This window comes from Lipotes vexillifer, unplaced genomic scaffold, assembly GCF_000442215.2.
Source record: "Lipotes vexillifer unplaced genomic scaffold, Lipotes_vexillifer_v1.1 scaffold250, whole genome shotgun sequence".
Classification (NCBI taxonomy): domain Eukaryota; kingdom Metazoa; phylum Chordata; class Mammalia; order Artiodactyla; family Lipotidae; genus Lipotes; species Lipotes vexillifer.
Genome location: NW_006785198.1, coordinates 2,199,136 through 2,212,152, shown reverse-complemented (window position 1 = coordinate 2,212,152; position 13,017 = coordinate 2,199,136). Strand labels below are relative to the sequence as shown.

The 13,017-nt window shown below is 37.6% G+C and overlaps 1 protein-coding gene across 1 annotated transcript; it reads right to left on the bottom strand.

Moving 5' to 3' along the window:
• Positions 1 to 288: 288 nt before the first annotated feature.
• On the bottom strand, positions 289 to 12,270 carry LOC103079405 (calcium-activated chloride channel regulator 1; the record flags this gene model as incomplete). The annotated part of the gene is made up of 5 exons (XM_007457246.1): positions 12,070 to 12,270; positions 7,456 to 7,596; positions 7,138 to 7,285; positions 4,679 to 4,784; positions 289 to 466 (listed from the first exon to the last, which is right to left on the bottom strand). Coding segments are annotated over exons 1-5 (735 nt in total), but the record flags the coding sequence as incomplete, so codon positions are not given.
• Between the last annotated feature and the right edge of the window lie 747 nt (positions 12,271 to 13,017).

The window sequence follows — 13,017 nt, the reverse complement described above, 5'->3', positions numbered from 1 at the left end:
ATTCTTGTGCTTGTCTGCCTTTAAGGATATTTGAAGTAGTTCTAAGCCCTTAAACTAAAAGCTAGTGGGAGGGAGATGATGGAGGAGCAAAAAATGGACCTAAGGAAGGGGTCTGAGAAAGATAGGACTTTATCCCTGATTTTGTTCACCCGGCTTGTCCCACAGAGATCAGCTGCTCACTGATGACTTCCTAACATTTGACCTTTTCTTGCAGCTTCTGGGATAAAAACCTCACTAAATTCATAAGTGTCAAGAAAAAAAGAAAAACAAAAGGAACAAGGCACTTACAGAACGAATACTTTGTGAATACATTATGGAAGCCTTCTCAGTCTGAACTTCATCAGGTATGAACTCACATCCTTTTTCGTACAGTCCTGTTACTCTGTCGGATTTGCATGATTGGGTGACACAGCTTCGTCCTTGACACTTCTGTAGTACATTTTTACCAGTAATAGTTGATGGACATCTGAAAATATATTAAGGTTAGATGTTTAGGTGTATGTGATATAATTTAGAAGTGTTGGACTCTGTGGTCAGGTTCTACAGATGGCTTTGTCTACGATTTCCTTTCATAATTTAAGAAATAAATATATCCCCTTAAATAGCAAAATTATTAAATTCTCATTAGAGTAATTTCTGTTTGCCAGAAAGTATCTGAGGGGTTCCCAAAATGATATCAGAATGTGTTTCTATGCATCAGAAAAGCTAAGGCTGGCTTACAGGTACTGTTAACAATTAATAAAGACCGAAGTCCTAAGGCACTTCCTAATATAGTCCCCTTGTCCCTGGAAAATCAGGAGCCCTCTTTTGTTTACCTTAAAAATTTTGCTGACATTTTTTGTTTGTTTGTTTTTATCTAACTAGTTTACGTCATACAGTTTTTGCATAGTTCTTGTGTGTTCACAGGTATATTAGATTTTTCTTTACACACTTATGACTTTTGTCACTATTATAAATGGAGTACTTTTCACCCTCATCTTATTTTATGAGTATATAAATAATATATGAACACTATAGGAAATTTGGAAAATAGCAAAAATGTATAAAGAAGAAAAAAAAATCATGTCCCACTGTCTGAGATAAACTACTGCTAGCATATTGAAGCATTTCCTTCTCTACGTATAAGCATAACATTCTACGTATATCTTTGCTTCTTGTTCTTAAAAAACTTAGTATTTTAGTACATTTAAATTGTGTTGTTATAATTCATATTATTCTTTCAAAATGTGATTTTAATAATTTCATATTTTTATACTACAACATGAATTTAGCCTAATTTACTTCATTTTGTTCCCCCCCAAAAAATTTTTCAGTGCTAAAAATAAAACTGCCATGAATAAATAAAATGTCACATAAAATTTTGACTCTGTTTCCAATGCATGACTGACTCCCAGAATAAATGCTCAGACCCAGAAGTCTGAACATTTTAAAACCTGTTGATAGAGCTCATTTTATCATTTCCTTTAAAATGGATAGTTAAACACGAAATTACTGGAGCAAGAAATAGAAAAAAATTTTAGAGATTTGATATGTGTCACCAAATTGCTTTCCAGAAAAGTTATGCTGGTTTATTCCTCTAATAACCATCTATGGGAGCACTCATCCCACTGACAGTCACTTACTAGGCAATAAACGATTCTCATCTTTGTCAAATTTGCACCTCTTTGATTACTAGTAAGTCTGAACAGTTTTACATTTTTACTGGCCATTTTTATTTCTTCCTTTGTAAATTATTCTTCTCCTGCGACTATTTTTCTATTAGGGTGTTATTGTTTTCCTACTGGTTTTCAACAGTTCTTTATGTGTTATAATACTAAGTTTTTAAAAGCCTGTTTTTTAAAATTTTTGCAAATATCTTTTTCTGTTTCTTATTTTTTAATTTAGTTTATGTTTGACTTATATGCAACAAAATTTTTAATTTATATGTAGCCAAATTTATTATTCTTTTAGTTATGTCTTTTTCCAATTCTTGAATGTATAGAAAGAACTTCACCATATAGAAGTTTGATATATATTAATGTTCTTCTAGTTTTCATTATGGTTTTATTTTTTATATTTAATGAGTCTATCCAATTGAAAGAGAGTCTGTTAATTATTTCCCCCCATGTAGTTAAAAATTGTCCTGACATCTTAAGAAATATTGTCTTTCCTTGTAGATTTATAATTCTAGCTGTATTAAATAGTAAATTATTGTGTAAGTGTCTGTCAGTTCACATTGTTTTAATTAACATAGCTTTATTGTATATTTAAAATTCAATGAGAAAAATTTCCTTTATACCTATTCTTTTTCGAAAATGTTCTCAGGTACTATCTACTGAATAAACTCTGGGACTTTAAAATGAGGTAAAAATAGAAGTACTTTTGATTAGAGTTTTTAAAAAAACCTATATATTAATTGGGGTTGGATTTACATATTCCATGAATTGAAAATCTCTCATTTAATCTTGATTTTCGTTTAAATCTTTTAGAAGGATTTTATGCTATGGTTTTCTTCAAATATAACTTTCACGTTTCTTAGCGTTTTCTTCAAATATCTCTGGTTGCCTTATTGACTTCCCTTATCAATTTTAATTTCTATTTTTTCCCTCAGACTTTCTAAGTAGACCACATATCATCTGCCTAGAAGCAATTTTCTCTCTCCCTTTCTAGTAGCCTCCCCTCTTTTAACCTCCCCAACATGTTATTGCATTGGCTACAACTTTCTAAACAAGATTAGATAACTGGTAACAGTGCCCACTCTTATCTCATTCCTGGGAATGTCTAGTGATTCCCTATTAAATATGAGGTAGGCAGTTGGCTTTCAATTGATGTTCTGCATCATATTAAGGAAGCCTTCTATTGTAGGCAGTACTGTCATTTTTGTAATTGTTTCCAGGCCTTAAAAGTAATAAAATAATTGGTAGATAAGCAATAAATGTTATTTGTATGTTATAATAAGATTTATTGTTAAGAGGACATGGTAATCATGTCAGTTTTGCAAATGCTATCTGTGGAAGGATGACCATGCTGTATATGTAGATATTTCTGGAATATCCCTAGGAAGAAATAGGTACTAGTCAGCTTTTCTCTCAAGGGGGTATACAGTGTCTGTCTGGAAGCTTAGCAAGAAGTGGGAAAGGCAGATGTCAGGGCTGAATGGCATCCGTGGGCTGAGATTTGAGAGGTCCCTCCAACATATGATCACATCAGGGGAGTGGCCCTGGGGAGTGGTCTCTGCGGTGCGGAGGGAACAAGCCAATCAGATAGACTGTGTACGGCTCTGGGAGGTACTTAGTGTCTTTTATACCTAAAGTGACATAAGAGTGAGGGAAAATGTCATGGTAGTGGACCAAGCTGACAGAGTTTGAATGTAATAAAGAAAGGGGAAAATGGAGAGCAGTAATGCTCCTGTGGGAGAAAGGGGAACCCAAGGCTGAGCTCTGAGCCCAGTGCAGCTTCCCTTGGAAACTGTGCTGAATAAAGACAGTAACCAAACCAAAGCTGAGTGCGTCTCCTTAAACAGCCATCAGGGGAGTCGAACTGGAAGTAAGAGTGAAGAGGCGTGTTGTGCCAGCTCTAGTCTTTAAAAAGAGGTGGTTGTTTTTAACTGAGGCATGTGCAAGCTTATCAAATTCCTTTTCAGAATCTGTTGGAATAATCATTTAATTTTCTTCTTTTACTTGATATACTATATTAATTACTTACCTAATATCATAGCATTTTCAGACTTCTGGGAGACATCCTTCTTGGCCTTAGTGTGTTTGTTATTCCCTTAATTATGCCAGGTGTAACTTACTATCCTTTTATTTAAAACCTTTTTAGAAAGCTGTATCTACAGAATTCTTTTTCATGCCATCTGTCAGGTTTTAGTATCTGAATTATGCTAGCTCTCTAAAATAAATTGGGAAGTTCCCTTTTACATTTGTACTAAAGCAGTTTGTTCCCTGAAACTTTTTTTTTTTTTTCCTGTACACGGGCCTCTCACCGCTGTGGCCTCTCCCGTTGCGGAGCACAGGCTCCGGACGCGCAGGCTCAGCGGCTGTGGCTCACAGGCCCAGCCGCTCCGCTGCATGTGGGATCTTTCCGGATCGCGGCACGAACCCGCGTCCCCTGCATCAGCAGGCGGACTCTCAACCACTGTGCCACCAGGGAAGCCCTCCCTGAAACTTTTGATTGCAAGAACTCACCCGTAAAATCACAGCAGCAGAGGTACTTTCTAAGTGTTCAGTTTGCTTCCTATGGACACCGTACAAGGTTTTATTCAAATTGGGAGAAGTTTTCTGTTTTGTTTTAATATTTGGACTGTCTTCCAGCTAAATTCCACAGTCTCTCACAGGCCCATTCAAACTGACATAGTTCACACAGATAGTATTCTACCCTCAAGGCACTGAAGCTTTGTTTATGTCACTGATTATGATACAGGAAGACGGAGATACTGAACGTAGCACCTGTGGATTTCTTCTAGCTGTACACACACACAAAGAGGCAAATGATTTGTAGCTGCAGAGTAGAGAATTCAACTAATTAAGACACTTGTAAAGTGAACAAAAGTAGTAGTTTTATGGGAATCTGAAAAAGACGGCACTGAGTGAGAGATAGAAAATAAGACAAAAGACTGACATTTTTAAAGTAATCAGTTCAAGACAAAATTGTTTGCAATTTAAAATAGTTTTTGAAAAGTTAATCAAAATATACATACGTTACTGGTTTTTTTCTTTTTTTGGATAAGTAGAATTTCTGGTCATTATCATACTCATTAAATACTCCCCATCGTAGATGAGCCCATTCATGGACAAATACCCTTCCTGTGAAAAAGTATTTTAAATACCTGATTACAATAAGAATGGTAAAATTACCCTCTTAAACTAAGAGAAAGTAATTCTTCTGCATGTTATTATGCTTTGCTATGTTTTTTTTTTTTTTTTTGATTAAAGTTTCGATTTCCTTAGAAGGAACAATCTGATACAACAGTTGCACATTTCTGTAAAATATGACTATTTATTTTGGATTATCGAGTGTCAATTAGGCACCTAGTAAGTGCAAGGCAGCTATTCATACAATGATAAAACAATTGCCCTGTCCTCACATAGCTCATGGTCTAGCAGATGACACACATCATTTTAGATAACTGTAATCCTTAGGGGTGCGAGTGTAATGATGGAGGTCAGCACAGGCTGACCTATAGGGCAGCCAGGGCAGCACCCCCAATAAGTCCTTCTCCCTAATGACTCATATGTGGACAAACCTCAAGCCCTGCCTACTCCACATCTGCCTTTTTTTTCTTTGACCTATTCTCATCTTTCCAGTCTCATTGCCAGTTACTTCTGAACTACTGCAACACTCACTCAACTGGCCTCCATGTCTCCAGTCTTCAATGACTCCGCTATGGTGCTCAGGGTTAAGTCCAACTTTTCAATATGCGTACAAGGTCCCTGATGATTCAGGCCCTAATCTTCTCTGCAGCCATATTTCTTGCTCTTCTGCACCCACTTCCAAAACTTCATAATGACAATGGATTCTTGAACTCCTTTTACTTTCTAGAGCCACATCATGCTCTTGCTCATCTCTGGTCATTGTTAACATATTTTTCCTTGGCTTGGAATACTCTCTCCCTATCTCTGACTGGATAACTCTTACTCTTCTTTCAAAATTAGGCTTATATCCACCTAGAAGCCTTCTCTGACATCCTCAAACTAGTCCAGGTACCCCTCCTTATCACTTTCATTATATTCCATTATGGTGTTTATCGTGTTATATTGTCATTGCTTCTTACTTGCCAGTCTCTCACTACAGACTCTTGTCTCCATGAGAACAGGTACCATGACTTCTTCACTGTCTGGGCACATACTGTCTAGAACTTAATAGGTACTTAGTATTTGTTAAATTTGGATGAATGTTAGTGACTTATGTACAGCTCAGTTTTTCTGGAATGTGAATTCCCAGGTAGGCTGAATTTGGAAGGTTAAGTGAGGAGGTGCATGTTAAGTAACCCTAGTATCTCACATTAAGGATTTTAGATTGTTCTCAGTGCTAGGGAACAACTGATGGCCTCTTAAAGGGAAGGGAAGATTGTGAAGTAGTAGGCGTGGAGTCATAGTACAGAAAGGAGAGAGTATAAAGGAATGACATTGTATATGGTGACCTTGATGGCTGGAGTGGGCCCAGGAGTGGGTTGGAGCAGCTAAGTAAATCAGTTCAACACATATTTATTGAGCTATACGTTGGCAATTTTCTGTTCGTGTTATGGAGGTGCTGTAAAAGAACAACAAAGAGGTGTGTTTGTTGGATACTTCTTTCTGAGAAGGTCTGTAAAAGTGCTCTAGGGTATTTGGGGTTGGGGCATGCAGGCACCAAGTGCTATTTTGTTTGCTTGTTTGTTTTCTCTGCCTTGCCTATTTAAATGAAGAAAATCAAATTTGTTCTAATCTTTTCAAAATGGTAAAGAAACCTAGTATAAGTTATTAGTTAACCTAATTAGTTAATACTAATCACACTTGATTATACTTGGAAAGTACATATTATATATACTCCATTGCTGGTTTCTTTTAATCTTTTCTCCAAAGATTGCTCTATTTGGTTCATATGGGAATGCAAAACGATATTTTGTGAAGGAAAATTTGATTTTTTCTTTAATCACATATTTTTGAGAGCTGAACAGCAAGGATGTTCTGTCTGATACTCAAAGTGAGGTCCAAGGTCAGGCAGTATCAGCATCATCTGGGAGCTTGTTAAAATGCAGATTCTTGAGTCCTACCCCACACCTACTGAATCAGAATCATTTTAACAATCCGTTTATAGTATGAACGCACAATGAAGTCTGAAAACGTTATGCATGTCTGCCATCTTGTAGCCACTACCTGAATTACAGGCAGGAGGTTTAATTTGTTCAGGTGTCTCCCCACAGAGCAATAGAAACCCAACATTACATATTAAACTATTTTAGAGTTATTATCTGATACTAATATGAAAACTAAAAATATTATATTTACACACATATATATGCAGAATATGAAGAAAATAAATTTCTAACTGAGAAACATACTATAATAGTCTATTTTATGTTCTTACTCAGAAAGATAATGCTATTGTTGATCCATTTACAACGTAAAATTATTAAATTATGAGAAATATAACAGAATATTTCATCTCTACCCATACCTTGTGATCCATATTGAAGTAACTTTTTTCCTGCTAGGAACCCAGGAGTCAGATAAATTTTATTACCCTTTTCTCCACAGCCTCCCATATGCTCAGTATAGGGTCCATCGTTACCTGTTGGATTAGGTTCAGCAACCAGAACATCAGCCTGAAATTTAGGAAAAAGTTTTCGTCATTACAAAATTTCAGCAAATGAATTGACCTTACTTCACACCAGCATATTCTGAAACAATTTTATTTGATTCTAGAATATTTTGATGAAAAAAATCTGAGTCACAAAAGAAAACCAAATTTGAAAAAAGAACTTGATATTCTCACATTTTTGTAGGTCTCAAGTTTGGGTTTCACATATTCAGGTTTTGTGTTCCAATTTTGAGGAATCAAAATGGCAACATTTTTGAAATAGAATCTTTTTTCTGTAGCTTCAAACAGATATGGAGATGCCTCCGTCACCATATCCTGGTCAGGGGAGGGGGGAACATAAACAAGAGCATTTAATGACAGAAAAAAAGATGAAATTGCAAATTATTCAAATTTACATCTGTATCTCACATTTCCAAAAACTAGCTATTTATCAAGCTTGGAAGAGGAGATTATTTTGTTAATAATAATAGCTAGCCTTTTTTGAGATTTTTTACCACATGCTCTGTGTCACAGTGTAATGGTTGACAGTGAAGACTCCAGAAGCAGACACTAATCCCAGCTGCACCACTTATGGTAGGACATCAGAAATTTCCTTGAGGGAGTTCCCTGGCAGTCCAGTTGTTAGGACTCGGCGCTTTCACGGCTGGGACCTGGGTTCAATCCCTGGTTGGGGAATTAGAATCCCACAAGCCTCGTAGCATGGCCAAAAAAAAAGAAAGAAAAGAAATTTCCTTCAGCCCTCCTGAGCCTCAGTTTCCCCATTTATAAAATGGAAAATATTACAGTGACCAGCTCATAAGGTTGTTGTGAGGATCAAATGAAGTCAAGAAAGCATTTGGAACCATGTTTACTTAGCACAAGTGCTTATCAAATATTAGCTCTTAGTTTCATTTTATATGATCCTTTGAGGATCAGTGAACCTTTAAGGGAGAAACTGAGAACTGGAGAGTATTAGTCTCAATATCTCACACCAAGTAGTAGTGGAGAGAAACTCAAATTAAAATGAATACAGCGAAGACACAGGCATAAAAATAAACTTGCCAGTGTAATAATTTGGGGGCTAACTAAATGTTATGGTAGTATTTGTTTAGTATTTGATAGTATTTGTTTTTAGTATAGCACTAAGTGTTAGATATAAGGAAGTGGCATAAGTATATAATCGCTTTTCAAATTATGCCTAAATTTCTTTCTCTAAAACAAAAGAGCTGTAGCATTAAATTATAAATGCCTCTGCAGATTCCCTGAGATGCATCATGACAAGATAGTATTGATAGAAAGGGTATTACAAGATATTTATTATAGAAAGGGAAACTGAGTCTATTAGGGCTGAAAATCATTGAGAAACAGAAAAGTGAGTGTAGACAGAGGGAAGAAGAGGACTGAAGACTGAGCTCCAGGAGCCCCAGTATTCAGAAGTGGGAACAGGAAGAGCCAGCCAAGGAAACTGAGAAGGAGCAGCTGGTGCACGGGAAGGAAATCAGAAGGCATAGGGTGAGAGTGTTTCAGGAAGGAGAGAGTGATCATCCGAGTTGAATGCTGCTGAGCAATCAAGGATGATGAGGACGCAGAACTGAGCAATGAATTTGGCAACCTGAGTAAACCATTTTGTGGAATGGAGACAACAGCTCCATATGAGTGAATTCAACAAGGTGGGAGGTGAGGAAGCAGAGGCAGTGAAAACAAACAGCGGTTCAAGAAGTTTTTCTACAAATTAAAAGGGAACTGAGAAATGAAGCAGTAGATGAAGGAAGACTGCAGGGCAAGGGAGTTTTTTGTTTTTTTTTTTTAATGGGAACTATTATAGGTATATGCTAATGGAAAAAAAAAAAAACTGATAATGCAAGAGAAAAAAGGGATCATTGCTGGAGGAAAGTCCTTGCTGGAATAGACCAGGGTGACTAGGCTCCGATGTCTAGCAGGTTGGCCTTAGGAGGAGAAACAGTTCATCACTGTATGGGGAAATAGTACTTGGGTACTGATGCAGGGGTGAATCCTGCTCTGTTACTTGCTAATGGGTTAAACTTGCAGAATTTATTTTGTCTCCCTGAGCTTCAGTTTCCAACCTTTCACATGGTGATAATAATGGTTGTCTTGCTAGTTTTATAAAAGCTCTCCAAATGATTTGCATCTCCTTCCAAAAAAAGCCAGATTTTAAACAATTGCTAGGAGAATTTAAGATTTTATAATTTTTTAAAATAAAAATACTGAGCCAATATCACCAGAAAGTTGAAAAGTAGGTATAAAACTTCCTATGTTAGAGTATCATATTACAATTTGACTTGTGAAATGTAAATTTTCAGTGTCTCCTAGGAAGACGACTAAGCAGCATGAAATGTCTTCTATGTTTTAACAGAAACATTAATAATGAATCTTTGCTTTGGCATCTGTTCCATGTTTTGAGAAAGTGACCTCATATCCAAAAAGACACTTAATCTTTTGAGGTTTGAAGAATGTTGAGGATGAAGTTTATAGGTTGGGCTGGTAATTCCTTAAGGATAGGGATAGTATATTTTTCACCACTGGACATAATGGTACCTGGTACCTGACATAATGTAAATGCTCTGTAAATATTTGTTGGACTAAGGAACAAATGAATGAGTGAAGAGGTTATAATGAGGGGCAAACTGTCCAGGAGAACCAAGACCGAAGATGCCTGGGCTCCCATACATTGTTTATCTTTCTTGTGTGGTGTGTGTGTGTGAGAGAGAGAGAGAGAGCGCTTCTCCCTGATTCTCACTCCCTCATCTTATGACCTGTGCTCCCACTGCTTATGCAATACTGATGAGAGTGTAGTCTCCCTGGATGGAACTGCTGCAGCGCCACCCGCCGGTATTGCAGTTGGAGAGACGCTCGGACTGCCCTGCTGAAGCAAGTACAATATTTAAGAGCTGACTTAGAGGCTTCTGCTCACATAAGGACACCTGGGGGGAGAGTCTCCCCAGAAAGCAGAGACTGAGGGATGACCAGGAAAGTGGCAAAACCCACAGTGAAGTCCCTCAACTGCAGGTCTGGAACATCAAATAGGAACTCGCTTTTATTAACTACTCAGTTAGGGACTCTGAGCACACTATTGCCCTTAAAAGTGCTCCTGTGACAAAGAAATGTGGAAACCAACCTCTCTCATACCCAACTCACTTAGGGCTCATACCAAAAAAACAATTTAATAATTGTAGGGAGAAGTATATTTCTCAGGAGGACCCCCCCAAAGAGAGTGAGGTGAAAGTCCTTTTGCTTTTGCTCTAAAGCACCATACAAATACAAATTACCACTGTCCTTAGAGAGGCTAATGTGCTCCTTCCCACATGTCCCTGAGCACCACTGACTGTCCAGCCGGAGACAGAAACATACTGGTCACATTTTCCTCCAACACCTTCCTGGTCTCTTGCTCCAAGTGGCTATTTCATTTTTTTCTGATGCCATTCCTAAGTTTAGAAGCAATCAAAGACTCACCCAAGTTTTCTGATTGTTAAGAAATTTCAGAAGGCATGAATTTCCCTTTCACTGATGGCAGTAATATCTGATGGTCTTCTGGTTTGAGCAGGTGAACTTCCTCTCCCCCTCAACTGCTGTACTTCTCCAGCCCCAAACTCCTCTTCATGGTAGAGATGGTTCTCTCCCCAAACTTCATCTTTCTGGGTTTACTCCTGTTCAGAGCAAAGAACCTTTCGAGGAGACCCTTGGGGCCCTTGCCCTATTAACTTCTGAGCTCACACTCAGGAACTTTGCCCAGAAACAAGTCTCAGTCCCTTTGGCTTGGTGAGGAATGATGAGCCCTTTCTATCTAGGATTAAAAGTAGACCTGGGGACTGATGACTTGCCTACCATTTATTGAGCTCTTACTGCGTACCAGGCACTCTGCATATATTTTTTAAGTTTTTCTAAGTTTTTGAGATAATTTTAGACTTAACAGATAACATGCAAAAAATGTACAGAGTTCCCATATACCCTTCACCTAGCTTCCCTTTTATGCATGCATTGTTAATCCTCACAAAGCCCTGTGAGGAAGATACTTATTATTATCCCCATTTTATAGACCAGTACTTCTGTTCATTATGCAGTACCACCTCTGTGTGTGCTACATCCGCTTTCCAGGGTGGTCTTTTATAAGACATTTCCCTCTTATTCTTTGCTGTTTGCTGTTGTACAAAACCTCTCTAATCCCTCTATCTTACAACAGTTAGATGCCTCTGCCTGGACAGGAAGAGTCCTCTTCCCTAATTTTTCCTTCCCCTACAGAAAAAGCAACAAGTGAAGTGAGGCTGCTCAGCAGCCCTGAGAGGACACTTTGCACTGGGGCTGAGAAAATGCAGGGTTTCCTCACATTGTAAGGGTCAGGCTTGTTCTTAAGTTAGAGATTTGCATCTTGGACTCCTATATTAGAATTGCAGAGAAGCAGGTTACAATTAGGATGATAAAAGGAGACTCTGATATGAGCCAGTGGTAAAATCAGGCAAAGGAATTACCCTCTGCACATCTCATGATATCTGCCAAATGTAGTTGGCTCTGCCTGGGATGCAGAACTAAATAATTTTCAGTGAAGTCATTTATTAAGTGCCAACAATATATCAAGCTCTGAATTATGTGCATTGCATTTATTATCTCATCTCTCAGAAGAATCATAATGGTTGTGTTATTATTTCCATTTTATAGCTGAAGAAATGAAGACACAGGTATAAAAATAAACTTGCCAGTGTCACGCAGCTGGAATTAGAGAACTCACGTTTCCTCTATCACAATATTATGCTTAATTTTCCAAAAAAGCATGGATAATTACCATTTACGACTTACCTTTATTTGTTGAATGAGTGTTTCATCTTCTGGCACATTAGGGTCAACTGCAATGACAACGCCTTCATAGCCATTATTATTCAGCTGAATGAGTGAAGCACTCAGGACCCCTTCCAGAAGGTGAAGGACCAAGATGAAAACCGAATTCTTAAATGACCCCATTGCTGTACATCTCCCTTTGACTTCTCTCTTTGGAAAATGTTAGTTATGAAGGCATCTTTCCTTACCCCTATATATATGGATATATAAACGCACATTTTTCCAAGTTATCAGAGGTGGTTTATCATAGGACTTTAACCCCTTGACCCCAAATTGTTTCACTATTGGATTTGTCACCACTATGAGGAACGCTAACTATAGCTATCATTATGATAACTATAATTTCATCTCAAATTTTGTGTACTTTTAAATATTTTATTTTGAAAGGAATATTAGCCTTGCCTTCACCTTTGCCATTTCCTGGGAACAAGGGTGGGGAGCCACATCTGGTTCCCTAGAAGGACTCACAGCTGACAAGCAGCTTTGCCATTGAAAGATGTTTACTTCTTACAAATGTTTGACCAGCCAGGGACACTGACCCACCCAACTCCACCCTCTAACCCCTGCTTGCCCAGTGGAGACCTGACTGTTCTGCGTATTCAGTACGCATTCATTAAGTATAATGTGTATATCCAGTTATCCCTCATGGTGGTCTTTGTTTTTATCGTCTTCGATCTTTATGTAACCTCAGCACCTCTCGTTACTCCCTTAGACAATCTACTTGCACCAAAACATTAGCAAGCCACATTAGATATTATTGAATATTCTATAATGAAAAGATAAAATTTATATCTCACTGTGCAAGGGAAACTCCCTCAAGTTTCCTCATCAAACCTCTATTTCACTATTCCATAGCTTCTACTGCCCAGTAAAATTCAAATTAGCATTCAATTATTTTACTGAAATTAA